This window comes from Lonchura striata, chromosome 12 (genome assembly GCF_050655825.1).
Source record: "Lonchura striata isolate lonStrDom1 chromosome 12, ASM5065582v1, whole genome shotgun sequence".
Classification (NCBI taxonomy): domain Eukaryota; kingdom Metazoa; phylum Chordata; class Aves; order Passeriformes; family Estrildidae; genus Lonchura; species Lonchura striata.
Genome location: NC_140714.1, coordinates 11936050 through 11962117, shown reverse-complemented (window position 1 = coordinate 11962117; position 26068 = coordinate 11936050). Strand labels below are relative to the sequence as shown.

Genomic DNA, 26068 nt, shown 5'->3' with positions numbered 1-26068 from the left:
CCACATCAGGGTTTGGTACCAGGAGTTCTGGTGTTGCATGTTCCCACTCTGGCACGCAGCTGTCTCTATCCCCCTGCAACCCCTTGGGATGGCAGCTTGGCTGTGGGGTCCCTTTGGACTCCCCAAGGTGATGCTGTGGTGCTATGGGGTGGTGCAGAGTATCCAGATGTGGGCAGCATTTCGGATCTGCGGGTGATGGAGGCCGGTCCCAGCCAGCTGCGGGTCACCTGGCGAGGGCTGCCAGGTGCCGGGGGCTACCTGCTGACGTGGCAAGGCAGTGACGGTGAGTGTATGGACCACGGGGTGCTGTGGCAGCAGTGCTGGAGCCCTTCCTATCCCAGCCATCTCTTAGGTCTGAAGAAATCCCGCTTCCTCCCTGCTGACCCCACCACCTTCACCATCGAGGGGCTGCATGCCAACATTGTCTACACCATCAGTGTCTCGGCCATTGTGGATGGCCGTGAGGGCAGCCCTGTCACTGCCACGGGACGGATAGGTGAGATAACCCCTGCCTGACAGTTCTGTCTGGTGCCATTGGCTGTGACCCAGGGTGACAGTGGCCCTCTTGGTGTCACAGTGCCAGAGCAGGTGGGGAAGGTGACCCAGCTGGAGGTGCAGGCATCCAGGAGCAATGTTGCCCGTGTCACTTGGGTCGGTGTGCCGGGAGCCACTGCCTACCGTGTGGTGTGGAGCCGCAGGGACGGTACTGTGGGATGGGGATGGGGGTGGGCTGTGAGGGCAGCAGGGTGGGTGGCCTGATGCCACAGTCCTTGGCAGGAGGTTTGGAGAATAGTCGGCGAGTCCCTGGCCACACCAACTCCTTTGACATCCCCAACCTGGAGGGAGGCGTCTCCTACACTGTGAAGGTGACGGCACTCATTGGCAACCGGGAAGGCAACCCCGTCTCCGTTGTTGTCACCACCCGTGAGTGCTGGGGCAGGGGGCAGCACCCCAGGGTGGCACTGGGCACTCCTGCCCCTGACACCTGCCGTTCTGCTCCACAGCTGAGGCAGTTCCCCTACGCCCTGTCAGTGGCTTCCAGGTGACCGAGGCCTCAGAGCATCGCCTGCTCCTGACCTGGCTGCCAGTGGCTGGCAGCACTGGGTACCGTCTGTTCTGGCGCCTGGCTGAAGGTCAGCATAGCTGGCTGGAGCTCCCGCATCCCTGACAGCCCCCACCCGCATCCCCTCACCCCTCTCTGCCCCTGCCAGGGGGGCCCCCGCAGAGCCAGCAGCTCCCAGCCAGCTCCAGCTCTTATGCCCTGTCGGGACTGGAACCAGGCCGGCACTACCATATCAGCATCACCAGCCTGGCAGGCAGCCAGGAGAGCGAGCCAGCCACCATCACTGCCATCACCAGTAAGGGACTGCCTGTGGCCAAGGCAGCATAAACCCCCTGACACATGGCTTGAGCCCAGAGGGGCACCCAGGGACTGGACTGTCCCAGCATTGGGCTGGGGAGGGAGCACGTTGGGAACTGCCCCATGAAGCTGGGATACCCTTTCCTCCCCCTTGGTAGCTGCCCCAAGCCACATCACCAGCCTGCGGGTGACAGAGGTGCAGAGGGATTCAGTGACTCTCACCTGGACCCCAGTCCCTGGTGCCTCTGGCTATGTCCTCTCCTGGAGCCCTCCTGCAGGTGAGACGAGTGGGTGGCCCCAGGATGGTGGGCAGCATCCCCGCGAGGGCTTGCTGATCCCTCTGACTGTCCCCTGGGTGGCAGCTGGTGGGGAGAAGGGGCGGACGCTGCCCAGCACTGCCAGCTCCCAGCAGGTCTCTGGGCTGCGCCTGGGCCAGCGCTACACCTTCACCCTCCGGCCACTGCTGGGGAGCGCGCCAGGTGCCGAGGTGTCCGTCAGTGAGCGCACAGGTACTGTGGGGTCCCCGCAGGGGTGAGCTGAGCTTGTCTCCACTCTGGTGGTGGCTTCACCCCTTCCTGTCCTGCAGTCTGCAGGGATGCCCTCGGTGACGTGGTCTTTCTAGTACACGGCATCCGCAACAGCTCCTCTGGTGCCAATGCTGTCCGCACCCTCCTCTCCAACACCGTGTCTGCCCTGGGGCGCCTGGGCCCTGAGGGCACACAGGTAAGCTGCTGCCACAGCACCGGGGGCATGAGGGGGTCATGGATGGGCCGTGGTGCCCACTTGCTCCCCTGCACCCTTGCAGGTGGCCCTGGCCACGTACAGCTCCCGCAGCCTACCCTGGCTGCTCCTGAACCGCTCCAGTGACCTGCGCACCGTGCTGGAGCAGATCCGTGCCATGCGCTATGAGGATCCCAGCGGCAACGCCATCGGTGAGGGGAGGCGCTAGGAGCTGGGGCAGTGGTTTCTGGGGTCCTGCTGACTGTCCCTTCTTCCTTCTCCCTCTCTAGGGGCAGCCATCAGCTTTGCCAGGACCTACCTGCTGAGTCCTGGTGCAGGGCGCCGTCTCGGGGTGCCAGCAGTGCTGGTGATTCTGGCTGACAGCCCCTCTGGGGATGATGCCATCACTGTGGCCAGGGACGTCAAGGCTGGGGGTGAGGATTAATAGGGTCTCATCAGGGTGTGCAGGGACTTCTGTGGGGTGCTGAGGGTGCTCTCTGCTCAGGGGTCCAGGTGCTGGCAGTGGGCATGGAGGGGGCAGACCGGGAGCAGCTCCGGCGCATGGTCACCAGTGAGGACCCACGGTACATCTACCATGGCAGAGACCTGGCAGAGCTGGAGGGAGAGCTCACCGATGACCTCTGCACCATCATCTCCACCAGGGTAAGGGCCTGAGTACCTCGGGGGATGGAGAGGGGGAGCAGCCCCATGTAAGCCAGAGGATCTCAGATCCCTGGGTTCACACAGGCTTGTCTTTTCTTGCCAGCCGGCGCCGGAGCCAAAGCCCTGCTCTGTGAAGTGCCCCAAGGTGAGCTTCTCAAGGCTGTGCCATGCTGGGCTGTGCCGTGCCACAGATGCTCAGCATGGGTCATGGACCCCTAGTTGGTGACGGCAGAAGCCCAGTGGGGAGTTAAGTACAAGAGTGCCAACCCCAACCCCTTCCCTCTGTCCCCTTGCAGGGCGAGAAGGGAGACCGCGGTGAAGCAGTGAGTGCTTTGGTGACGCCCTGCCACCAGCTGGTGGCTTTGGGAGGTTTGCATCTCCCATACCGCGCTAATATCAGCTCACAGGGGATGCTCACTGCTGGCTTTGTCTCTGCAGGGACTGCAAGGACGTATGGGACCACCAGGTCTCCCTGGGCAGCCGGTAATAACCTGATGGAGGAGGGAAGAAGAGGGGCAGCTCCCTGGAGAGGGCAGTGTCATGATCCCCATGTCCTCATGTTCCCTCATCCCTTTGCCCTGCCAGTGGGTGGGTCTGGGTCAAGGACATATCCAGCCCTTGCTACAGGGATACACAGGCAACACCTCTTGACCATCACCTGCCACCCAGCCTGTCCTCTCCACTGTGTCTCCAGGGTCGCCACGGGCTTCCTGGCTCTCCAGGACCACCAGGGCCACAGGGTCCACCAGGAGAGAGTGCCGAGGGTCCGGGCAAGAAGGGAGACAGGGTGAGTACCTCTGGCCCCTAGGCACCCCAGGACCCCTGGACACAGTGACCTGGCTCCATGGGGCCTCTCACTGCCCCTTGTCCCTTTGGTCTCCACACCTATGCTGGAGGGGAAGTCCCACTGAAGAACCCCAGTCCAACTCCACACTGCACCCTCACATCCCAGCTCAGCACATGGGGAAAAGCACCCTGGAACCCAGCTCTGCCTTGGGGCTGCCCTGAGCTGAAGGAGCCTGGCAGTGCTGGGGTACACCAGATGCTGGCATGATATTCCTCTGTCCTGCAGGGATTTCCTGGAGCTGATGGGAGACCAGGAAGCCCTGGACGCCCTGGGAATCCTGGAGCACCTGGGCAGCCAGTGAGTAAGGGTGTCCTTTGGCTTTGCTGCTGCACAATGGGCCCTTCCCATGGCCCTGCCTGCTCCCTGAGCCAGCCTCTGCTTCCCTGTTCCCTCTGCTGGGGGAATCTCAGCAGCTGGCAGGGTTACTGCTATCTCCTGTGTGTGTATCCCAGTCAAAGTGTACTGTCTAGCCTTGCTTTGGCTGGAGATGGCGTGCCATGCCATGCTATGCCATGCCATGCCATGCCATGCCACCTCATTCCATCTCATCCCATCCTCACTCCCCTGGCTGGCGGATGTGTTCACCTCCTGAGCTGTTGTTTTCTAGGGCATCCAGGGCACCCCTGGTCCTCGAGGGGATCCTGTGAGTATGGCCCCAGCCTTCCCCAACCCTTCTCACACCCAACACCCCCTCTCATTCTCATCTTTCCTTCCCAGGGGATGCGTGGGCCCATGGGACTTACTGGCCCAAAGGGGGAGAAAGGTGAACCGGTACGTGATGGACAGGGGGCTGCCCACAGGGTCCCTGGGGAGCACTGGGGACCCTGGTGGGCACAGCTTGGTACCTGGCATCTCCTGGCCCCAGGTGTCCCCATCTCCCTGCCAGCCTCTGGCCTTACGGGGCACAGGCGGTCACTGACTTTTCCTGCCCTGCTGCAGGGAGAGCCCAGGGTGATCACGGACGGAGTGCGGGGGCTGCCAGGCCAGAAGGGGGAGCCGGGTGTGCCGGTAGGTGCGGGAATAAGGATGGGAAGGGCTCTCTGCCAGCACCCCCAGCCCAACCTCAGCTGATGGAGCACCTCTGTCCTCCAGGGCAGCCCCGGCTCACCTGGGATCCCTGGCTCACGGGGGCCTCATGGTGATCCAGGCCCCCCCGGTCCACTCGGACCCATGGGGCTACCAGGACCTCCTGGGGAGTTTGTGAAGGTACGTGTCCCCAGTGCTGCATGGGGATGGCTGGGGGATGTGTGGGCAGAGGGAAGGGGGAACAGGCAGCTGCTTGGAGCTGCTCCCTGCTGGACTCCTCCTGGCCCTGCTCGTGGGTTGTGCCTGCACACGGATGCTCGTGCCTGAGCTGTTGCTGGCACTGGGCAGCGTGGGGAGAGGCACTTGGCATGCACATACCCTAATGCCACTGATGGGCTCTACCCAGCATGTTCCTCTTCTGTACAAGGAGGGCATGGGAACAGCCCAGAACTTCCCTTATTTGCTTTTTTCACCTTTGCAGGGAGAAAAGGGTGACCGAGGAGAAAGGGTGAGTGGCTGTGTATTTCCCTGACTCATCTACCCTGCTGGGTGGAGGGGTTCCTCAGGGTGCTGGGGAGGACTGAGCCCTCAGGGCAACCACACAGGAGCTGACCCTTCTCTCTGCAGGGCCCCCCTGGATTCGTAGATGGGGCAGTACCTCGAGGGGACCCTGGACCCCCAGTGAGTTCAGCCCCTTGGCCAACAGGGTTGGCAGAGGGGATCAGGGCTGCAGTGGCTATGTGTGCCCAGGGCTGAGTCACATCCTCAGGGGCTGACATTTTCTCTCTTGCAGGGCCTGCCTGGGGACCCCGGGCCTCGGGGACCTGCTGGGCCCCCTGGCCTGAAGGGAGAGAAGGTAAGAAGGTGCTTCCCACTGGGGCTGGACCTCGCACCACTCTCCAGCGAGGATTCCCATCTAATGGGCATCCCCATGTCATGAGCATGGCTGTCACCTTTCCAAATCCCCAGGGTGATGGCACAGAAGGTTTCCCAGGGCCACCTGGCCGCCCCGGGGACCCAGGAGACAGGGTGAGTTTCCTGAGAGAAGGTAAGGAGGCAGGAGCTGGCCATGCCAAGAGCCAAGCCTTGAGAGCACACTTGAGCACTCGTGCTTTGAACAGCCTGGGCATCTGCCTTGTCACACCGAGGGTGACAATGTCTCCCTTCTCTTCAGGGTCCTCGGGGACCACCGGGGGAGCAGGGCAGGAAGGTGAGCAGGGCAGGGACCCAAGGGACGCTCCTGCCATGCCTTTGGCAGAGAGAAGGGGGTTCTGGGTTCTGTGCCAGGACCCAGGGTGTCCCCCAAAGGTCCTGCTGCCCCTGAACCTTGGTTTCTCCTATACCAGGGAGACCGTGGGGCACCAGGCGAGCTGGGAGAGACTGGCGAGAAGGTGAGAAGGTGCCAAAGCAGATGGGCATTGGCCGGTCCTGGTGTCCCTGGGACCTGGTGGTGGCAGTGCCTGGGAATGGCTGTCACAAGCCAGTGGTCTTGCATGGGATTCAGGACTGGCTCATGAAGAGCTCTGGGGTGGTGTGTGGGGTGGGGGCAGTGTGATGTGGAGGGAGGAAGGCTCTCTGAAGCCCTCCTCTGCTTTGCTCTGCAGGGAGACCGCGGTGTGCCGGGCCCAGAGGGTGAGAAGGTAGGTGCATGGCATGGTGGAGTGATGCCTGCTCTGCCCTGGAGCAGCCACCCTGGCAGGGGGTGGCAGAATGCCCACACACCTTCCTCTTCCTCCTCTCCTGCAGGGTGAGATAGGAGCCCCAGGGCACCCAGGGCCATCAGGCAGAGAGGTGAGCCAGGGTAGTGGGTGTGTGGAGCCAGGAGCTGCCATGCACTGGGTGCACATTCCCAGGCACTGCCAGCCTCCTGAGGTCTCTAATCTTGCCACAGGGAGCTCCAGGACCGACTGGCCCCCGGGGGGAGAAGGTGAGGGCAAAGTGGGGTCCCAGTGGGGTGGCAGGGGTCTGTTGGGGAAGGGCCTGGCAGTGACACCTGTCTCTCTGCAGGGCGATCCAGGACCACCTGGCAGACCAGTAAGTGTTGCTGCCCACCTGTGCCTGCCTCAGCCCCAGGACAGGGAACCATGGGCAGTGTCCAGCATGGTCTCCTCTGCTTCTCCTCCAGGCTCCCAGCGTGGCTGGTGTTGGAGAGAAGGTAACCCTGGCCCAGCTGTGCCCTCCGCCCTCTGGGCATGGCTGTGGGCTGGGGAGGGGGATTGCACAGTTGGACTCATCCTGGTCCCAGGCCTGGTCCACAGCTGCAGTGGGGGAAAAAAAAGGGTGGTTTGGGGTGCTGATTTTGTCTGCTCCAGGGTGACAGAGGTTTCCCAGGACCAGAAGGTCCTCCTGGCCCCAAGGGTGAAGCAGGAGATAAAGGTGCCAGTGTGAGTACTGCCTTGAGGATAGGAAGCACAGGGCACATGGCACAGCCCTCTCCAGACCCATGGTGCCTGTGCTGCTGCTCCATGCTATGTCCTTTCACATCTAGGGTCCCCCTGGCCTGAGCATCCCAGGGCCAGCTGGCCCCAAAGGCGAGCAGGGCGATCGGGTGAGTCTGGGGGCACCCTGGGGGCACCAGCTCATGGCCCTGGTCCCTCTCCTGTCAAGGGGTCACCGAGGTTCCCAGTGACACCTGCTCTTCCTCTCCAACAACCAGGGTACCGTTGGCCTCCCAGGCAGGAGTGGCCCAAAGGTGATGTCACTGCCCTTCCATTCATCTGTCCATCCATCCATCTGTCTGGCTGGCTGGCTGGCTCCAGAGGGGCTGCTCCTGCAGGCTGTGCCCCTTCTCTCCCCAGCTGCCCAGACTCTGCCCTGAGTGTTGCCCCTTCCCTTGCCTAGGGTGACCCAGGAGAGCCCGGGGAGAAGGGGGAGCCGGGCCGAGCAGGCACCCCTGGGCAGATCGGGCTGCGAGGCAAGGAGGTAGTGTGGGACAAGGGGCTGTGGGGCACCGCGGCCCTGAGGAGAGGCGGGGCTGGCAGGGAGCAGGGGGATGCTGGTCACTTGTACTTTTCTCTCCTGGCCGGTGCCCACTGATTTGTGCCTCAGGGAGAGCGAGGAGAGAAAGGTGACGAAGGCACCCCGGTAAGTGAGGGTCCCCAGGACCACTGCCCCCCTTCCCACTGCCTCTGATGCCACTGCCCCCCAGTCATCCCCTCCTTCTCCACAGGGTGAAGCGGGTCTGCCTGGCAAGCCTGGAGACAGGGGTCCCCGGGTAAGTGCTGGGGTGCTGGGCACCTGGGGCAGGAAAGAGACTCGTGGCCTTGGGGTGGCTCCTGCTAATGCACATCTTCCCTTTGCCCTCCACCCAGGGCCTTCCTGGCTACCGTGGCCCCCCCGGGGAGAAGGGTGACTTGGGGGACCCAGGACCTGAAGGCAGGAATGTAAGTAGCCCCTTGTGTGTGCCCACTGCTCCATGGACACCCACCACTCCAACACCTCACTGCCCCACACCCACCCTTACCCCTGGGGTACCCCCATCCCACAGGACCCACACCCCATTCCCTCCCCCTCTGACTCCATCCCTCTTTCCTGCAGGGCAGCCCTGGAGCACCAGGGAGCAAGGGTGACCGTGGGGACCCAGTGAGTGATGGCAGGGCCATATGTGGCCCCCCACCCCAGACCCAGCTGTGCCCTCCCCAGGGCTGTGCCAGCTCCCCTTAATCTGCTTCCCTTGCCCTTCTTTCAGGGGCCTCCCGGACCCCCAGGACGAACTGTAAGTTCTGCCTCCCTCTTCTCCCTGTCCATGGGCTGGTGTCTAGTCCCGTGTGTTCCAACAGCTCCTCTCTGCCCCACAGGTCGATGTTGGGCTCGGAGGAGTGGGGGGAAAGGGTGAGAAGGTAATGAATAATGAGTCCTTGGGATGCTGGTGGTGGGATACCCTCTGCTGTCCTCTGGGCTCTGCCTGACCACTGGCATCATTGTTGATCAAGCCCTCCCTGCCCAAAACAGCCTCTGCCGTGTGCAGCTGATGTGCACCAAGACTGAGAGGCACATGGGGAGCACAGGGGCTGACACTCATACCCTGTGATGGGAGGAGGCCCTGTAGGGCTGAGGTTTCCAAAGGAACTGGTGTGCTCCTGGCTCCTCAGCCCCACAGGGATCCTGTGGCAGCACCCAACACTCTGGGCATTCTGCTTTTACAACCCAGCTTAGGCTCAGGGCAGTTTTGGCCACAGGTTGTGCTCTGTGCTGGGCAGCACTGTGGTCCCAGCTGTGGCCAAGGCTCAGCAGTGCTACTCGGTGCCTTTCTTCTGAACCACACTCTGGCCCCTACTCCCCCAGCAGGAGCTGCCCACCCACCAGCCACTTCTTTTTTAGCCTGTGCCTCTTATTTTGAGACCATTCCTCTCACTCCACCCCTAAACCACACGGCACCAGCACTGTGTACTCTGGCACAGGCTGGGTAGAGCACAGTACCCTCTGACCACCGTGCCCTTCCCTGGCAGGGGGACCCTGGGGACCCAGGTGAGGACGGTGCCAAGGGTGCCCGGGGTGATGCTGGCTCCCCTGGACTGCCTGGAGAGAGGGTAGGTGCCGCGTCCCTGCTGTGGGAGGCATGGGGACAGCATGGTGGGTGATGTTCTGCAGGAGAGCCGGGGTCCTGGTGTGCAGGGCCTGCCTGCTGAGCACCCGGCTCCCCTCCTTCCCCCCGTGCCCCACTGCTGAGCGTGTCTCTTTCCTGCAGGGTGTGGAGGGCCCCCGTGGCCCCCCTGGCACACGGGTAAGTGTCCCCTTTCCCATGGGGGTCTGAACAGGGCACCCGTGCCCTCTGCTGCTCCTGTTAATGGGAAATGGGGCTCATTCTCTTCTGGCCCATAGGGTGACCCTGGGGACCGAGGCCTGCCGGGAGAGAAGGTGAGAGGACTGGGGGCTGGGGGCTGCCCCACAGCACTCCCATCCCACCCCAAAGCTCCAACCATCCTTCCCTGCTCCCTTCCAGGGGGACCGTGGCTCACCAGGGCTGGATGGCCGCAATGGGCTGGAAGGCAAAGCTGGGCCCCCAGGGCCTGCTGGGCTGCGGGTGAGTGTGGTCCCAGCTGGGGGGAATGCCTGTGCCTGGGTGCCACGGGCAGAGCTGTGGGACAGAGGGGTGATGGGGTGGGAGGAGCTGTGCCTGGGGATAAATGGCCACAGACCTCTGCTCCAGGCTGGAGGAGGGACCTTCAGCAGGATGGGAATGTCCCTGTCCTCACTTCCTCCTTGTCTGCAGGGGGACCCAGGAAAGCCTGGAGATCCTGGCCGGGATGTAAGTACCTCTGGAGAGGGTGGGTTTAGGTTGTGTTCCTGCTGGGGCCATCAGACTTGTAAAGGACCAGTGTCCTGTCCCATGCTTCTTGGTCCAGGGCAGTGCAGCAAGACCCTCCCCTGTCCCAGCAGAGTGGCACTGCCAGTCACACTCCCTGCTCCCAGGGCTGGCTGTGGCAGATGGGTGCCCTGCTGCCTTGTGCTCCCACCATCTCCTTTCCCTACAGGGGCTGCCTGGACTGCGTGGGGAGCAGGGACCACCTGGCCCCATGGGTCCCCTGGGACCACCTGGCGTGCCTGTAAGTACCAGCCCAGTGCCTGTAAGTACCACCCTGCACCCTAGGGACACATCCTAGGGTCCCATGCCCTCTGTGGATTTCAGCTGGATCCATCTGGTGGGGCTGGCCCTGAGCCCAGCTCCCCCTTCCATGCACCTTGAGGCTCCAGTGGGGCCCTGGCACCCCTGGCTGCTGCTGCCTCTGGCTGGTGGAGAGCCTGTGGGGCTCCCTCACTGCCTTTCTTTTCCTCCCAGGGCAAAGCCGGTGAGGATGGCAAACCTGGCCTGAATGGCAAGAATGTGAGTAGTGGAAACAGGGCTTGACTTTGGGGCTCTCCCAGGATGCTGAGGGATAGTGATCCCAGTACAACATAAGGCAAGGGGAGGATGTGGCAAAGAACCCCATGCTCTGAGCCACCCTCGGGTTTGTACCCGTGTTGAGATGGTTCAGTGGGGTGCTGACAGGCAGCCTTTGTTCCCAGGGAGAAGATGGGACACCAGGAGAGGATGGGAGGAAGGTAAGGAAGTGATCCACAGATGGTTCCTGTGTGGTCCCCATGTGATCCCATGTGTGCCCCACCCTGGAGCACCATTTTGGGGCATGCGGATGGGGCAGCATCCCTCCAACTCCTTTCTCTCCTGGTTAGGGAGACAAAGGTGATGCAGGACTACCTGGGAGAGAGGTGAGTAGTCTCCAAAGAGGAGTGTGAGATGGGGGTGCTGGGTACATGCCCCCATCAGGCCCAGACCTGGGTCCCAGGCTCTGGCAGTGACACTGCTCTCTTGGCAGGGCCGCAGCGGTGCCAAGGGCGAGCAGGGGGACAGAGGTGTGCCAGGCCCCCTCGGGCCCCCTGGCCTTCCTGGTGTCCCAGGGCAGGTTGGCCCCCCAGGCCAGGTGTGTAGTTCTCCAGCCCATGGTGCCCTGGAGTCCAGACTGCTCTGAGGCAGGCAGGACCCCCATCCATGGCTCCCTCAGGACACTGCCCTGTGTCCATGGGGGCCAGGTGCTATTGTGTCACCTCCATGTCTTCTAGGGCTCCCCAGGCCTCCGTGGGGTGGCTGGACCAAAGGTAAGTGTGCTCCTGCCCCCAGTCCCCCAAGGCAAAGGTCTGGAGAGGACCAGGTGCCAGAGGGAATAAGTCCCTAGCAGGAGTCCCCACCCCCAAGATAACAGGGCTGGATCCTGGTGCTGCAGTTGGTGCTGGGCAGCCTGACTGCTCCCCTTGATCCCTTTGCTGTGTTTCAGGGGGACCCAGGGGAGCCTGGACTGCCAGGGGAGCCGGTGAGTAGCCAGCACTGAGCCTGGCAAGCTACCAGCACCCAGCCACAACCACAGCCAGGCAGCACCAAAGTGTTAACTCTGAAACCTGCCAAGGGTGAGCACTGCTCACCCCTCTTGCTGCACCTCTGGCATCTTCTCATTCCCTCTTTTCCTCTAAACCTAGGGGCGACCTGGCAACCCTGGAGCACGTGGAGAGCCTGGGACTACAGTGGTGAGTCCCTACCCTGACCTGCTGTGCTGGGACAGCAGCATGAGCCCTGAGGGACAGAGAACCATCCACAGCCTCTGTGGTGGGAACCTATTTTGGTTTTGATGTCTTTTTTTTGCAGAACATTGAACGTGGCCTGGAAGGGCTTGGCATCAAGGTATTATTTCCTGACTGTCAGGCTGGGGCTTTTTCCTGCCACATGGCAGCAGGTAGAGGGCATGGGAGGTGGTATGGGTTCCGAGCAATTTAGGATGGGTTAGCACGACTGTGGGGTGCTGCTACAGCTGGGCTCCACTTCTGCCCTGACTGGTGGCTCTCTTGTCTCTCCCAGGTTTCGTCCCTGAAGGAGCTCACGGGTGCCTATGACGGGAGCTCGGACTCGTTTCCGCCGGCGGTTGAGCGGCTGCGGGGCCAGAAGGGCAGTCGGGGGGATCCAGGAGAAAGGGGGCCCCCAGGCCGAGAGGTGAGTGGAGCTGGGCTCAGCGCCAAGCCCCAGCTCTGCCCCACTCCTGCTTTCTGGGCTGGCTGGGGGTCCATGCAGCCGCCTCAGCCCTGGGGTGCTGGGAGGGCTCACAGCCCCGCCTCAGGGCTGGCTCTGGCAGCGCAGCTTTTGTTTTGCAGGGCTCCTTAGGCTTCCCTGGCGAGCGAGGACCCAAAGGTGACAAGGGAGACCCAGGTACCCCCGGCCCCCAGGGCCCCATGGGCCGGGCCGTGGGTGAGCGGGGTCCCGAGGGCCCGCCTGGGCAGCCAGGGGAGCCTGGCAAGCCAGGCATTCCTGGGGTGCCGGGCCGGGCTGGGGAGCTGGGGGAATCCGGGAGGTCCGGAGAGAAGGTGAGTGTGTGTGGAGGTGCGAGGTGAAGTCTGGGGGACCTGGTCTGGGGGCTTGGGGATAGCGCCGTGACAGCCACCACGGTGTCTTCACAGGGTGACCGAGGAGAGAAGGGCGACCGAGGTGAGCAGGTGAGCTGGGACAGGGGCGTGGGGCCCTCCATCCCCTCTTGTGCTGTGCCCCTCTTGAGGGGATGCAGGGCTCTCTGTGGGGCAGGCCGATGCCCTGTGGAGGCCAGGAGTGGCTGTACCAGGAAGGCTCTGCTCTCCCATGCCCTTTGACACTCAGCCTATTTCTCTACCCTTCTCAGGGAAGAGATGGCTTGCCTGGACCCCCAGGGCCTCCAGGGCCCAAGGTAGGTGATGGCTGCTGCTGGGGACCATCGTCAAGGTGCCAGTCTGCCCCTCTGGGGATGAATGGCCACATCCAGTCCCTTGGCTCAGGGACCTGGAGAGGGCTTTGCCCCTGAGGAGTCCTTCCTGAGGTCCCCAGGGTGCTGGCCCTGACTGTGCCCTGCCCACAGGTGGACGTGGTGGAGGGCAGCCTGATGGGTCTCCCAGGTGAACGCGGCCCCATCGGACCCAAAGGAGCCAAGGTGTGTGGCTGGTCTGAAAGGAGAAGGGTAGCCAAGACAGCTGAGCTGGGGCAGCATCATGAGCTGGGGCTGAGGATGGTGGTGGGGCAGAGGGGCAGCAAGGGCTGATGGCATCTGTCTTCTTCCCCACACAGGGTGAGCCAGGAGCTGAGGGCGAGCGGGGACCCAAAGGAGATAAGGTCTGAGGTTATAAGTCTCCCATGTCAACAGCCCTGGGTGAGGGCACTGCTGGGCACACCCTTGGCAGGCCCTGGGAGGGCATGGGAAGGTCCCTGCCTGTCTTGTGACCCTGTGCCTGTCCCCACTGCAGGGTGAAGGTGGCTTGAGGGGTGAACGAGGAGAGCCTGGTGAGAAGGGCAGGGACGGCAACCCCGTGAGTACTGCACTGCTGCCCTGCCTGACACTGGCCCTGGACCCTGCCTGGCACTGACCCATCCCTGTCTCCATCCTTTGCTCCAGGGTCTCCCGGGTGAGAGAGGGCTGGCAGGCCCTGAGGGGAAGCCGGTGAGTGGGGACATGGTGGAGAGATGCAGGCTGGGACTAGGGGAGCTCCTGTGGTCTCACACCAGGCACTACCAGCACCAGCAGGAGAGTTTATGGCTCGTTCACCTCCTTCTCCCCATACCTCTCCCTATTCCTGCCCCTCCTAAATGCCCTGGCTGGGTACCACACACTGGGAATGGAGGGCAGGCAAGGCTGTGGAAGTGCTGGTTTTCCCCTTGTCCACTGACTCTGATGTGGTTCTTTGCAGGGCTTGCCAGGCTTTCCTGGCGTGCTGGGACGCCCGGTAGGTGTCTGTGTGTCTCCCATGTCCCTGTGTCCCACCCCCTCAGCACACAGCCGGGGGCTCCTGGCTCTGAATGCTTGGTGAAACCGTGGGGGTCACCCTGCTGCTGGGCTGGGTCCTTGGCCCTCTGCATCTTAGCAGGACCTGTCCAGGCTTGTCTTACTTGGTGCTTACAAGAGCTGCTGGCACTGTCTGGGTCTGCTCTCCCTGGGGACACCCCCTGCTCCCACTGGGGAAAACCCACTTCTGCAGTGATCCCATTTCTTCCTCCCTTCAGGGCAATCAGGGAGACCCAGGACCCCCAGGACCTCCGGTAAGGAGCCACCTTGCACCACGTGCAGGGGACTGTCATGCAAGGGTGATGTCAGCCAGGGTGGGCATTTCCCCACAGAGCAGAGGTGGGGTGGCACTGCTGGGACTGAGTGGTCCTGCTGCCCCCTCCCTGTTCTGTGCCACCAGCAAGCACGACCCCAATAATGTCCCTTTGTCCCCTGCAGGGCAGCACTGGCCCACCAGGGACTCAGGGCCCAGCTGGTGCCAAGGTAAGGCAGTGGCATTGGCATCTGCATCAGCATCAGCATTGCCATGTCCAGCCTGGCAGAGGGAAAGGGTGCCTTGCCAGATTTGGGGACTGGAGGGAGGACCACATTTCAGGAAGTTTTGGGCTGGAGGTAGGGACATTTGGCTGGACCCCCTCCTGGATCCAGCTATGAAGATATGCCTGTGACCAAAGTAGCTGGTCGTTTGGGGTGGTGGGGCTGATGCAGCGTGTTCTTCCCAGGGTGATCCAGGGGAACCTGGCTCCAGCATCCGTGTGAGTACTCATATCCTCCATGCCTGTACCCACCTGGCTGCCCAAAGCCATCCAGCCTCCCCAAAATCAGCCAGTCCCACCCCAACACATCTTCCCACAGGGGCAGCCAAGGTCCTGGCTGTTCCATCCCCTCTCTGACGTGTCTGTTTCCACTCCAGGGCTTGCCTGGCCCCCAGGGCAACATGGGCCTGCCAGGACCCCTTGGCCCCCCTGGCCCAGGGGTAGGTATTTGCAGCACCCCAAACCCACGCCTTGGCTGTTCCTGGTGCCTGGGATGCTGCTTGATTTCTGCTCATGTCTCCATTGCAGGGCCCGCCAGGTGTGCCTGGGCTGCCGGGACAAGTGGTGAGTGTGTTGCCCCCCACATCTGGCTGCCATCAGTGTGGGTGCTTGGGGCTGCCTGGGGGGCTGTAGGGCCCCCACACCCCACCCCCACTCTCACTGGCTGCAGGGGGAGAGCGGGAAGCCAGGCGTGCCGGGCAGGGATGGCGTGCCAGGGAAGGATGGCGAGGCAGGAGTGCCTGGGAAGATGGTAGGTTGGTGCTCACCCTGCCCTATCCCAGGGGGACCCTCACTCAGCTCAGCCTGGCTTGGCCACAGCGGAGGCTGAGGGCTGTGCCACTTGTGCCAGGGCTTACCAGGACCTTCGGGGCCTGCTGGTCCCAAGGGAGAGCCAGGGGATGCTGGACCTCCGGGGCAGGTGAGTGCAGAGCTCTCAAGGCATCACAAGAAGGCATGGCATGGCATCCCCATGCCGCTCTGCTCACCTGCCCACTCTGTCCTCTGTCCCAGGCCATCGCTGGCCCCCCTGGAGCCAAGGGAGAGAAGGTAAAGAGCCGAGCTGGGGTGGGCAAGGGTCTGCTGGGCGCTGGCATCTGCAGTGGGCACATCTGAGCACCTGTGTGTGCCCTGCAGGGTGAGCCGGCACTGCTGGAGGGTGTGCTGCTGGGAGAGCCCGTGAGTCACCCCACAAACCTTGACACTCCCATTACCCTCATCTCCCCTCACTGGCCTTTCCCTGCCATTAACCTTGTCCCCTCCCACCACCCTTGCCTTCTGAGGGGCAAGCCAGCCCTGTGGCTGCCCTCTCCCTTGACACTGCTGTCCCTGACAGGGCTCCAAGGGTGACCGAGGCTTGCCAGGCCCCAAGGGTGAGAAGGTGAGTGCTGCCCTGGGGGTCAGTGGAGAGGGTCTGTGTGGTCCCCAGCTCCCTGGCTGCTTGGCCACAGTGTGGGGATCCAGCTGCGGCTGCTCCCCCAGTTCATAGTCCCACACATCTGCTTTTTACTTGTTTTTCCCTGCCAGGGGGAGCCAGGAAAGCTTGGAGAGCCAGGAGATCCTGGGGAAGACGTGAGTAGGAGGCATATTGGGGTGATGGGTGGGTACTGAGGACAGTGGATGCTGGTGGGGGCTGGGATCTGTGCCCCTGCCACCTACTGCCCAGGTCTTCCTGGGGGCTTGGTGTCTTCACAGGGAGCCAAGGGATCCTCTGGAGCCAAAGGGGAGAAGGTACATGTCCCCTGCTCCCAGGGGGATGCCCCACCCTGGGGGATGCTCTGGGTGACATGATGGCCCTGGCACCCCTGTGCCCACCAGCCAGGTGATGTGCCACATGCTCTCTGCCACCTTGCAGGGATCAGTGGGTGTCGGTGCACGGGGACCACCAGGACAGGACGGGCCTCCAGGTTTGAAGGTAACCCCTGTCTATGTCACCCTGGCTCTGATCATGGCCCTAATGCCCCAGTGATGCTCTAGCTTGGCTGGCTGAAGGAAAAACACACTCGTGAGGAGCTTCATCTTTTACTTCCCTACTTCAGGGTGACATTGGCTTGCCAGGATTACCAGGACCCCCAGGCTTAGCAGGCACTGCCGGGATGCCAGGACAGCCAGGCCTGAGAGGGGACAATGGACAGCCTGGCCCTCCAGGTCCTCCAGGAGAGAGGGTAAAGACTACAACCAGAGCACGGCATCACTGGTCCTGGCGACCCTGAACCCTTGTGCAGTGTCAGCGATGTCCCTGCAAGCCCCTTTGCTTCCCAGCCACAGCCTCTGCCCGTTCCTGCTTTCTCCCTGCCAGGGCTTGATCGGCTTTCCGGGCAGGGATGGTGCCGCTGGACCACCAGGACCTGTGGGGCCCCCAGGGCCGGCCGTGAGTATGGTGCCACAGCATTCCTGGGCATGTGGGCTCTGCCCTGGCTTCCCTGCTGGCTCAGACAGGCTGACAGGGACCAACTGGCACCTCCCTGGCCCCTGGGGCAGGCTGGTGCTGGAGTGTGCAGTACCACGGTGGGACTCCCAGAGATGTGTCTGGCATTGCTTTCCTCCCGTGGCTTGCTCACCCTTCTGCTTTCTTTTAGGGCATACAAGGGGCCCCTGGCCTGAAGGGTGACAAGGTAGGACCAGGGGCAGCCCTATAGTATGAGAGGTGGGAAGCTGCTTCTCTTGTGGAGTGTCCCTGCAGCCCCCTCACCCCTGAGGGTGCTGAGCCCACTCTGGATGGTGGCACATGGGAGCCTCCTGTGCGCCAGGCAACCAGAGAGGTGGTGGGGACTGCGGGGTGTCTCCTGGCGTGGGGGGTACCTGGCAGGGCTGGGAGGAGCTGTGGGCAGTGAGGATGGGGGTGAGTTCTTGCCTTCATCTGGCAGGGTGCTCCAGGGGCTGGGCTGCCAGGAGCCAGAGGTGAACGTGGTGACCCAGGACCACGGGTAGGTACTGCCTAGTCCCCGCCATGTCCCCACAGCCAGCGACAGGAAGGCTCACAGTGCCAGCCCTGACAGGTCTCTAAGCCAGAGCTGCAGCTGTCCCTGGGGTGGGGTGATGCTGGGGTGCCCCCATCCTAAACCCCCTTCTCATATCCCTTCTTGCAGGGTGAGGATGGGCGCCCAGGGCCAGAAGGGGATCGTGGGCCAGCAGTAAGTACCCCCCTTTCTCAGCTGCACCCCGATCCAGACCCCCTCCTGACCACACCTCTCTTCTCCCCCTCAGGGCGTGCCGGGGAACCGCGGGGAGCGTGGGGACAAGGTAAGGGACTCTGCGGGCTGAGGAGATGGGGAGAGAATTATGCATCTCCAGGTACTGGGGTGCCCAGGGAGGTGCTGCCTGCTCCCTGCTGTGCATCTTTGCAGCATCTCACCTCATCCTTACAGGGAGACCTCGGGGCCCCGGGACCCAAAGGAGACAAGGTGAGTCCTTGGGGTGGGGAGCAATGGGAAGGAGGCAGCAGCCCTGACCCCCCTTCTCATCCCCACCTCTCTCTGCTTTGGGTGTACAGGGCGACACTGTGGTGGTGGAGGGGCCGCCTGGAGCACGGGGCAGCAAGGGGGAGCCGGTAAGAGCTGTCCCTCTCCTCCCTCCCCCCATCCTTCCTGAACCTCTGGGAAGAGCTGGAGGAGCTTTTCCCTGCTGGGGTACCCTCCCTTGCAGAGCATATTGTTCCCTCTCCTTCAGCCACCCTACAAACCCCCATTTTCCTTCTCCCAGGGATTGTCCTCCCCATCCTGATGTGTGTCTGAGCTTCTTCTCATCCCCTGACCTCTCCCTGTGTTTCCTCCTTTGCAGGGAGAGCGTGGCCTGAAGGGCACAGAAGGGGACAAGGGGGACAAGGGGGAGCAAGGCATGCTCGGAGAGAAGGTACAGGGCTGGGGGGAACTTGTGCAGGGCTGGGAGCTGCTGGGTTGGGGATCATGGAGGGCTATTGACAGGGCAAGGGACAGAGGAAGCGGGGCATGATGGCATCCCTGTGCCCTGTGTGCTGCTGCTAGCAGGGACATGGTGGAAGGGGACCTGCCAGACCTGGCCTTGGAGGTGACCATGGCCGTGCTGTGGCCATGCAGTGGCTGGAGCTCTCCCTCCTGCCCTGTGTTGATCTGGGTTTCTGCTTGCAGGGCACGAGGGGTGAACAAGGAGAGAAAGGCTCCATGGGTTTCCCTGGGGCACGCGGCCCTAGCGGGCAGAAGGTACGAAGCTGTGCAGCCCCTCTGCTGAGGGATAGCACCATCCCCCTCACCTGCCCTGACTGATGCCTTTGCCTTCCCCAGGGAGAGGCTGGAGCACCAGGAGAGCCTGGGGAGCCGGTGAGGAGCTGTGTCTTTGTGCCCCTGGCACCCCGCTGCAGGGCAGGAGCAGACCCTGCTCACGCTGTGTGCTCTCTCACAGGGTCAGCCTGGCCGTGACGGGATCCCCGGGGCCCGGGGGGAGAAAGGGGACATGGGACCCCTGGGCATGCGTGGCCTCAAGGTGGGTTGGCTTCTCTGGCTGTCAGGGCTCTCCTGGCCAGGACTAATCCTGGCTTGGCATGGCTCTGACTTCCCATCCTTGCAGGGTGACCGGGGCATGAAAGGTGCCTGTGGCCTCAACGGGGACAAAGGCGAGAAGGTGAGTGGGTGCCTCTAGGGTGCTGCAGGATGTTGCCTGGAGGCTGTGGCCCTTTGGATCCCCTCCATCAGCCAGCAGCAGTGGGGAGATGGCTGAGGCCAGACTTTGACCCTGTTGCAGGGTCGTGGGGTCCCCTCCTCTGCCTGTGGCTCTGGGGTGAGCACTGAGGGGTGAAGGACTGACTGCCCTGCCTCTCTCCTGCCTGCTGTAGGGAGAGCCAGGGATCCCAGGGCGCTCAGGACTGCCAGGGAGGAAAGGAGAGCCGGTAAGCACCACGCTGACACCAGAGTGGGATGGGAAAGTGTGGCTGGTGGCTGATGGACATCTGCTTTGTCCTCCAGGGAGAGCTGGGTCTGTCAGGACCACCAGGCATTCCTGGAAAAGAAGGGCTCATGGGACCCAAGGTAGGTTAAAGTAGTGCTGGGAAAAGCTGTGCTGGCACTTCATCCCCTCGCTGTCTGGCCCCCCACCGTGTGTCCCCTGCTGCCTGTCCCTTCCTCTTTGCAGGGTGACCGGGGATTTGATGGGCAGCAGGGAGCCAAAGGAGACCAGGGAGAGAAAGGAGACCGGGTGAGACCAGGATGCAGCCTTGGTTGAGCATATCCCTCATGCTCCCATTCAGCACTGCTCTAGATTATGTCACTAAACAATGAATTACAACAATTCCCTGCTCTTTATGAGAAAGCACCAGTGCTGTTTTTTTGGGGATGCCCAGCTATGGGGTAAGAGGATGTCCATGGCATCTGCTCTGAAGTCAGGGGCTCTGACACCCCTGGCCTCACCCTCTGCTCTCCTCCAGGGTGCCCCAGGTGTTATGGGTGGCCCTGGTCCCCGGGGCAGTGACGGTGCTCCTGGCCCCCCTGGGCCCTCAGGGAGCGTCGGCCCTCGAGGTCCTGAGGGCATGCAGGGCCAGAAGGTAAGTCCTCACCACAGGTCTCACATGGTCCCCCCCTGGGGCTGTGAGGATGGGAGGGCCCGGTCCCCTTAGTGGGTGAGGGGTGGGTGGCATCTGGATCATGTCCCAGCTCTGTCCTGCCCTGCCAGCTCGCTGGCTTTGGCTTCCTCCCTTGTGTCCCCCTGCCCAGGGGATGGAGTCTGAGGGGAGGAGTCTGCAACCCTGCTTGTCCTTGAGTTGAGCTGGACCTGTCCCCATCCCCACCTACACTGGCATCCCTGGGGTGCGGGCATGGGGAAAGCAGCACCTCCATGGTGCTGGGGAGAGCAGAGAGACTCCAGCACCAGCACCAGATCCTGAGCACATGTCCTTTGCAGGGAGAGAGAGGCCCCCCTGGGCAGTCAGTGCCGGGTGCACGTGGCATGCCTGGCATCCCTGGCGAGAGAGGAGAGCAGGTAAGTGTGTGAGTGCCTGGCCCTGCCTGGATGAGCTCCAGCCAGGGCCAGCTTCCCACCTCCTTTCTGCTGTCCCCAGGGCAGTCCTGGCACCCATGGGCTCCGTGGGGAGAAGGGAGAGCCAGGCATGACGGTAAGAAGCCAGAAGGCAGCCAGCACAGGCTCGTGGCACTCAGGTCACTGGGGTGAGAAGGGGTGCTGGATCCATCCCACAGCCACTGATGTAGGGGCTGCCCTCACCTCTGGGCTCTGCTAGACCCTGGGGAAAGGTTTTTTCCTCCTCTTGAATTGCACCACCCCCCATAACTATCCTTGCCCCTTCATGTGCCCGGCAGGAGGAGGAGATCCGTGCCTTCGTCAGGCAGGAGATGAGCCAGCACTGTGGTGAGTGTCCCCACTGCTGCCCTGGGGCTGGGGGTCTGGACCTGCTGCCCCTGACCCACATCCTGTCTCTCCTACAGCCTGTGGTGGCCACTTTCCACAGCACCAGGATTCACGTGAGCACTCAGGTTGCAGCTCTTCCTTCCTATCTCCCTGCCCCACACATGTGGCACAAAAGGAGCCCAGGCACCCAGGTGTGCCACTGGTTTTGGGGAGCTGGAGGTGGCTGGCACCCTCCATGACCCTTCAGTAAGGGTCAGCATCAGTGTAGGAGCCTGCACAGGGAGAAGGGATAGTGTGTGCCAGAAGTGATGGCACAGGGATCCCCTGGGACAGCTGGCTCAGGATGGTGCCAGTGGGGTCTGGGTGCTGCCAGGGTCTGCCCAACTGAGGGGATCACAGGAACTGTACCCCATCTATTCTCGGGTGTCAGAACTGGGGCAGGGGTCTCGCAGGGCTCAGCAGTGCTGGAGAGAAGGGTAGGCTGGAGGAGTGGGATTGGAGGGATGGAGGCAAGGGGTGGGCTGGGATGAGGTGGGTGCTTTCTCTCCAAGGAGGCTGGGGGGCTCAAGCCAGGAGCAGCTTCCACCCTGCCCAGGGAGTAGGAAGAATCGTCCGCCAGGAGAAAGAGCATGACCAAACAGGTGATGGAGAGTCTGGAGGATCTGTGAGATCTGGTAACATGGGCATGTGTGTCTCCCTGTGCCCTCCCCTATCCCTCTCCTGCTGGGCTCCAAGTGGGTGCTGTCCCTCCTCCCCTGCCTGTCCCTCTTCCAGAAGCCCCCATGGCAGCCCTGATCTGTGGTGCAGAGAGAGGAGAGGGTATCTCCAGATCCACCATCCCTGTTCATGTACCCTGTCAGCTGCACCAGGGTTGGGTAGTGCTAGACTGCTCCACACTTGAAAGGGGTGGTTTTCCCTTGGGAAATAAGGGGAAAACAGCCCAGACTCCTTTGCCTCTTCCCTGATGCCTGTATCCCCTTGACAGGGTCCTTCTCCACTCAGCCATTCCTTGCTGGCAGCAATCACATAGTCCCTGTGCTGAAGTTGTCACACGCTGAGGAAGATGAGGGTGTGTCATCCATGTGCTTTTAGTCCTTGTCCCCCTTTTCCTGTGCTCCATGTGTGTGGTGAGGACTGCTCATGTGTGGTGCTGTCTCCCAGGGCAGGACAGGCAGATCGTGCTCAACAATGACGACCTCACATATGACAGCATGGATGGAGAGGAGGATGACTATGATGAGGTCCCAGAGATGGACAGCTTGGAGCAGCCCACAGTGGATGGTGAGCTTCCCTGCACTCACCTGGCACTGAGAGCTAAGCTACTGGGGGAAACCATGGAGCTGCCCCAGGTTTTGCTGGGGAGGTGTCTTTACATCCAGCTGGGCAGTGCGTTCCTGTGCCTGGTTTCATCTGTCTGGAGGGATTTGGGATTTCCTGCCCTCTTGCTGGTACTTGGGAGGGTTGCACCTTTCCTATCACTGTGCTGCCCACACCATGCAGACCTTTTGCTCTATCCCTGTCACCAAAGCTGTCACCAGCAGTGATTGGTGGTGTGCTGGGCTGGTGGGAGCTGCTGCTCTGGCAGGTTTCCTGTGCTCTGGTCATGAGTCACAGGAGGGATACCAAAGGCCCCAGGAGATCAGGGAAGCCCCAGTGGCAGCAGCCTTTGGAGAGTCCCTCTATAATCCTTTCAAGGGGTGCTGTGGCCATCATGTCCCCACGCCACCTACCTCCCAGCTCTCTACTGAGAGCTGTCCCGGGCTACAGCTTGCCCAGAGTGGTGTCTCCTGTCCTCAATTCCAGCACTTGGGCAGAGCACAGAGAGTCTCCTCCAGCCAAACCCTTCCCATGCTCAGTCTTGCCCTTCTGGGGTTTCCCCTTCTCTGCCACGTGGGTCTGGCAGCCTCCACCGCCGGTGAGCTGCCAGCCCTGCCTGTCCTCACCAGCAGCGTTTGCCCTGCAGCCGAGCCCTGCGGGCTGCCGCTGGACGAGGGGCAGTGCCAGCGCTACACCCTGCGGTGGTACTACAACCAAAGAGTCTCCCAGTGCCGGCCCTTCGTCTACAGCGGCTGCCAGGGCAACCTCAACCGCTTCGACAGCAAGGAGGAGTGTGAGCTGCACTGTGGGCAGCAGCCGGGGGCAGGTACCGAGCTTGGCACAGCTGCTGGCACCAGCAGGCCCGGCAGCATCCCCACCTTGTGCATGCAGAGCTGGGGGGACAGTGCTGGTCCTGCCTCGGCTCTGACAGCCCCTTGCTTCTCTCCACAGATTCCCGTGGCAGTGCCGGCAGCAAGGTGGGAGAGCAGCCAAAGGTGTAGGTGCAGGCAGAGTCTGGGCAGGCAGGGCTGCCTGCAACTGGGGCCCAGCTGCTGCCCTGGCCGGGGCTGGGCTGCCCGTGGTGGCACCAGCCCCAGCAGGAACCTGGTGCTATTTCTAACCTGTCTTTATGCTGCTCATGGGTTTTTCATTTCATATCAGTTTATTGTCATTAAGGTGAAATTTATGTCAAATGGGAAACTGCCTCCCACCAAGGTTCTGAACCCCCTTTCCCACTAGGCTGTTCTCAGTTTGACTTTTAAATTATTTGTTGCCAACAGAATGGTTCTTAGCCCTGTTCCCTCTCTCTGGAAGCAGAGGTAGGACTTGGCATAGTTGGGCTCCCTCCCCTCCCATAATAGCCTTGTACCCTTTCCTGCCCCCCATAGGCCCCCAGACTCCCTCTCCACTCCCTGCTGGGAGGGCTGCCCACATCCTTGTGCCAGGCAGTGCCACCCTGCACAACATCCCCCACCCCCACCTGCAATGAGCTCCATCTGAATAAATTCCACCTTAACCTCAACTAGGGCCCAGTTCCCCTTTTGTGGCTGTGATGGTTTGGCAATGACCTGTGGGGAGACTGGAGTCTCTTGCCATGTGCTACCCTCCAGCTCACACGCCTGCCAGCAGCACTTCTGGCTTTAATCTGGGGGATCTCACCTGCACCCCTGGCCTGTCAGGGAAACCCTGAGGATGGTGCTATGTTAGAAGAGGTTCCTGCTCGCCCAGTTACTCTCAAAGGCTTTGTGAAAGTAATGTTGCAGCCACTGCTTCCCCCCATCCCCAGGGCTGAGTAGGGACTGACTGCCCTGCCCCAGAGCCCCAGGGCTGCTGGGTGGGCTGCTGGTGGCCCCCACACATACTGCTGTTCTCTGTGTGTATCTATATACAGCAAATGACTATGTGTACTAATGCAGGGGGGATGTGGATTAAAGCTGTGCTCACAGGGAGATGTCACACTTCTTGCCATGTTGCTGGGGATGCTGTGGAGTTTGGGGGCAGCTCTTGACTCAGGCATGCCCCCTGCCCCCCCTAGCCAGGCTGTCCTTTCCAGCTGCCCACAGCTGGCAGTGCTGGCTGGGATTCCTCACCCTTCCAGCTGCCCAGTGCCCCATCCCTGTGCCCAGCACGTGCCCAGCTGATGCAAGCCAGGCCATGACCCCCTGTCCAGGCCCTGACGTGTCAGCACGTGGGTCTGTGGTGCTGCATGATGTACTGTGTGAATCAGTGCTGCCAGCTAATTTTGGCTTCTGGGTGTGAGTTCCTGGCTGTCCCTGGGAGGAAGAACAAAGCTGGCATTATTTCTGTTCCCTGCTGTCCTGGGGAGGGTGGCACAGGATGGGTCACCCATCGGTTCAGACTACGAGGGTGGGCAATCCAGTGGTCTGAACCCTGGGCACCCTGACTCCTGGTCCTGGCCAGCTCATGGGGCTGAGCACCCACAACTCACCTCATGCAGTGCCCACCCAGCCCAAGAGCCTTGGGATGCTCCCACACTCCCTAAGGGGAACTTTGGAGCCAAGCCCTTGTATATGGGGCTCACCCCACAGCAATGCCTACAGGCTGCTACCCACCTTGGCAGCTGGCAGAGGGGCCTGGGCCAGGCTGGGCTGGTGCAGGTGCCTGGAAATCAGTGGTGTCCCAGTTGGAATGCATAAAAGTGAGCTGCAAGTCACTGCCTTCCTGCAAACCAGTGGCAAAAGCAGTGCTTGGGTTTGGCACAGCAGGGAGGTGACATGTCTCTAGGTATGTCCTCCACGTGGCCAGGGAGTCTGTCAGGACACAGTGCCAGACTGGTACCAGGAGCTGTCCAGGGGCCTTGTGAGTCACAATGCCCCGAGGTCTGCCCATGATCCTGGCAATATGCATGTTCTCTCCCTCCCTTAAGTGATTACCAAGCCTGACAGGAGCAGGGAGGTCTAATTAGATGGAGAAAAAACATCTTGCAAGTCAAACATGAAACAACTGAGATGTCCCAGGTTCCTGGAATCCCCTCCAAATGCAGCTGGTGGAGCTGCAAGGGGGCACACACCCACCCACATCCTGGGATGATTTCATCTGCCATTAGGCAAAATGTATTAAAAACATTTCCACACACCACCCCCCCGCCACCTTCCCCCTGTCACTGTCACCCCCTCTGCGGGTCAGAGGTGGAGCTGGGACAGGATAAGAGCCAGGGCTTGGCAGGGAGCAGAGTAAATGCCCAGATTGTGGTCCCTGCACCCTGGGAGCACTGCCTGAACATCGAGGAGACAAGGACCTGCTGCAAATGGTGAGGCTGTGCCCTCAGCGGTGCTTTTCGGGGGCTTTTAGCTGGGCAAGAGGTTGCAGGGGGTTAGATGCTTTTCATTCCTAATTTTGCAGCGAGTTAACCACCCCTGGCTGCCTATTCTGGTACTCTCCAAAGGGCTTCACCCCAGAGATACTCTGCTGGGTGACTGATTTTGGAGAGAGGCAGCTATATAGCAGGATTTGTGCACCTGCTCTGACCCCCACCCCACATCCCAGCACCCTGACCCCCACCCTGTAGCACAGCATCCTGCAATCCCTGGGGCTTCCCTGTGACCAGGGTGAGGGAGGGGGTGGACAAAGTTGCTGAGGCTTGACACAGCTCAGGGCCTGTGGCCACTCTCCCTTCCCTGTCACCTCAACGTGACTAATATGCTGTGTATTTTAGTCCAAGTGGCTCGTGTCCCTCTTTGGTGGGTGGCTTTTGCCCCAAAGAGCCCAGCAACACAGTGGGGAATGGCATCTGCCAGGGAACGCATGGGAGGAAGAATGCTCCACTGCCTGCCCAGCCCTGAAACCCCAGCCCTGAAACCCTGGCCAAAGGGCAGGAATGGGTTGGGGAGCAGCCACAGTACCCTGGCAGGCACCCTCCTGAGCAGGATTGTCTCCTTCCCTGGGGGACAAAGGCATGAAGGGTGTGAAATGGAGGGCATGGCTAGCATCTGGCCAGGGGCTGTGTGAAAGGACAAGGACACCCAGG

General features: G+C 61.8%; 1 protein-coding gene across 1 annotated transcript in view; it reads left to right on the top strand.

Moving 5' to 3' along the window:
• Positions 1-24025, top strand: part of COL7A1 (collagen type VII alpha 1 chain) — a 29440-nt gene extending 5415 nt beyond the window's left edge. The window contains exons 17-120 of the mRNA XM_085590522.1: positions 158-283; positions 353-496; positions 578-703; positions 778-924; positions 1005-1133; positions 1212-1358; positions 1519-1638; positions 1723-1869; positions 1947-2083; positions 2166-2292; positions 2371-2514; positions 2586-2743; positions 2847-2888; positions 3040-3066; positions 3182-3226; positions 3438-3530; positions 3816-3887; positions 4198-4233; positions 4308-4361; positions 4530-4598; positions 4683-4796; positions 5098-5124; positions 5244-5297; positions 5410-5472; positions 5586-5645; positions 5791-5826; positions 5963-6007; positions 6221-6256; positions 6363-6407; positions 6508-6543; positions 6624-6650; positions 6742-6771; positions 6929-7000; positions 7105-7164; positions 7273-7308; positions 7458-7538; positions 7665-7700; positions 7786-7830; positions 7928-7999; positions 8154-8198; positions 8305-8331; positions 8414-8455; positions 9065-9145; positions 9304-9339; positions 9438-9473; positions 9559-9639; positions 9829-9864; positions 10091-10162; positions 10396-10440; positions 10623-10658; positions 10788-10823; positions 10931-11035; positions 11175-11210; positions 11387-11422; positions 11586-11633; positions 11752-11787; positions 11962-12093; positions 12252-12461; positions 12555-12590; positions 12770-12814; positions 12983-13054; positions 13189-13233; positions 13365-13427; positions 13514-13558; positions 13806-13841; positions 14119-14154; positions 14339-14383; positions 14623-14655; positions 14814-14876; positions 14965-15000; positions 15107-15187; positions 15287-15355; positions 15448-15483; positions 15571-15612; positions 15770-15814; positions 15961-16005; positions 16129-16164; positions 16289-16348; positions 16473-16598; positions 16733-16804; positions 17013-17048; positions 17301-17360; positions 17523-17567; positions 17641-17676; positions 17802-17837; positions 17927-17983; positions 18214-18285; positions 18540-18611; positions 18693-18728; positions 18811-18891; positions 18976-19029; positions 19241-19294; positions 19371-19433; positions 19537-19599; positions 19829-19945; positions 20302-20379; positions 20459-20512; positions 20715-20763; positions 20841-20876; positions 21315-21404; positions 21749-21832; positions 21925-22044; positions 22727-22906; positions 23032-24025. Coding sequence (XP_085446648.1) covers positions 158-283; positions 353-496; positions 578-703; positions 778-924; positions 1005-1133; positions 1212-1358; positions 1519-1638; positions 1723-1869; positions 1947-2083; positions 2166-2292; positions 2371-2514; positions 2586-2743; positions 2847-2888; positions 3040-3066; positions 3182-3226; positions 3438-3530; positions 3816-3887; positions 4198-4233; positions 4308-4361; positions 4530-4598; positions 4683-4796; positions 5098-5124; positions 5244-5297; positions 5410-5472; positions 5586-5645; positions 5791-5826; positions 5963-6007; positions 6221-6256; positions 6363-6407; positions 6508-6543; positions 6624-6650; positions 6742-6771; positions 6929-7000; positions 7105-7164; positions 7273-7308; positions 7458-7538; positions 7665-7700; positions 7786-7830; positions 7928-7999; positions 8154-8198; positions 8305-8331; positions 8414-8455; positions 9065-9145; positions 9304-9339; positions 9438-9473; positions 9559-9639; positions 9829-9864; positions 10091-10162; positions 10396-10440; positions 10623-10658; positions 10788-10823; positions 10931-11035; positions 11175-11210; positions 11387-11422; positions 11586-11633; positions 11752-11787; positions 11962-12093; positions 12252-12461; positions 12555-12590; positions 12770-12814; positions 12983-13054; positions 13189-13233; positions 13365-13427; positions 13514-13558; positions 13806-13841; positions 14119-14154; positions 14339-14383; positions 14623-14655; positions 14814-14876; positions 14965-15000; positions 15107-15187; positions 15287-15355; positions 15448-15483; positions 15571-15612; positions 15770-15814; positions 15961-16005; positions 16129-16164; positions 16289-16348; positions 16473-16598; positions 16733-16804; positions 17013-17048; positions 17301-17360; positions 17523-17567; positions 17641-17676; positions 17802-17837; positions 17927-17983; positions 18214-18285; positions 18540-18611; positions 18693-18728; positions 18811-18891; positions 18976-19029; positions 19241-19294; positions 19371-19433; positions 19537-19599; positions 19829-19945; positions 20302-20379; positions 20459-20512; positions 20715-20763; positions 20841-20876; positions 21315-21404; positions 21749-21832; positions 21925-22044; positions 22727-22906; positions 23032-23081 — 7031 coding nt within the window. The 3' untranslated portion in view covers positions 23082-24025. The remainder of the gene's footprint in view (positions 1-157; positions 284-352; positions 497-577; positions 704-777; positions 925-1004; positions 1134-1211; positions 1359-1518; positions 1639-1722; positions 1870-1946; positions 2084-2165; positions 2293-2370; positions 2515-2585; positions 2744-2846; positions 2889-3039; positions 3067-3181; positions 3227-3437; positions 3531-3815; positions 3888-4197; positions 4234-4307; positions 4362-4529; positions 4599-4682; positions 4797-5097; positions 5125-5243; positions 5298-5409; positions 5473-5585; positions 5646-5790; positions 5827-5962; positions 6008-6220; positions 6257-6362; positions 6408-6507; positions 6544-6623; positions 6651-6741; positions 6772-6928; positions 7001-7104; positions 7165-7272; positions 7309-7457; positions 7539-7664; positions 7701-7785; positions 7831-7927; positions 8000-8153; positions 8199-8304; positions 8332-8413; positions 8456-9064; positions 9146-9303; positions 9340-9437; positions 9474-9558; positions 9640-9828; positions 9865-10090; positions 10163-10395; positions 10441-10622; positions 10659-10787; positions 10824-10930; positions 11036-11174; positions 11211-11386; positions 11423-11585; positions 11634-11751; positions 11788-11961; positions 12094-12251; positions 12462-12554; positions 12591-12769; positions 12815-12982; positions 13055-13188; positions 13234-13364; positions 13428-13513; positions 13559-13805; positions 13842-14118; positions 14155-14338; positions 14384-14622; positions 14656-14813; positions 14877-14964; positions 15001-15106; positions 15188-15286; positions 15356-15447; positions 15484-15570; positions 15613-15769; positions 15815-15960; positions 16006-16128; positions 16165-16288; positions 16349-16472; positions 16599-16732; positions 16805-17012; positions 17049-17300; positions 17361-17522; positions 17568-17640; positions 17677-17801; positions 17838-17926; positions 17984-18213; positions 18286-18539; positions 18612-18692; positions 18729-18810; positions 18892-18975; positions 19030-19240; positions 19295-19370; positions 19434-19536; positions 19600-19828; positions 19946-20301; positions 20380-20458; positions 20513-20714; positions 20764-20840; positions 20877-21314; positions 21405-21748; positions 21833-21924; positions 22045-22726; positions 22907-23031) is intronic.
• Positions 24026-26068: the final 2043 nt, after the last annotated feature.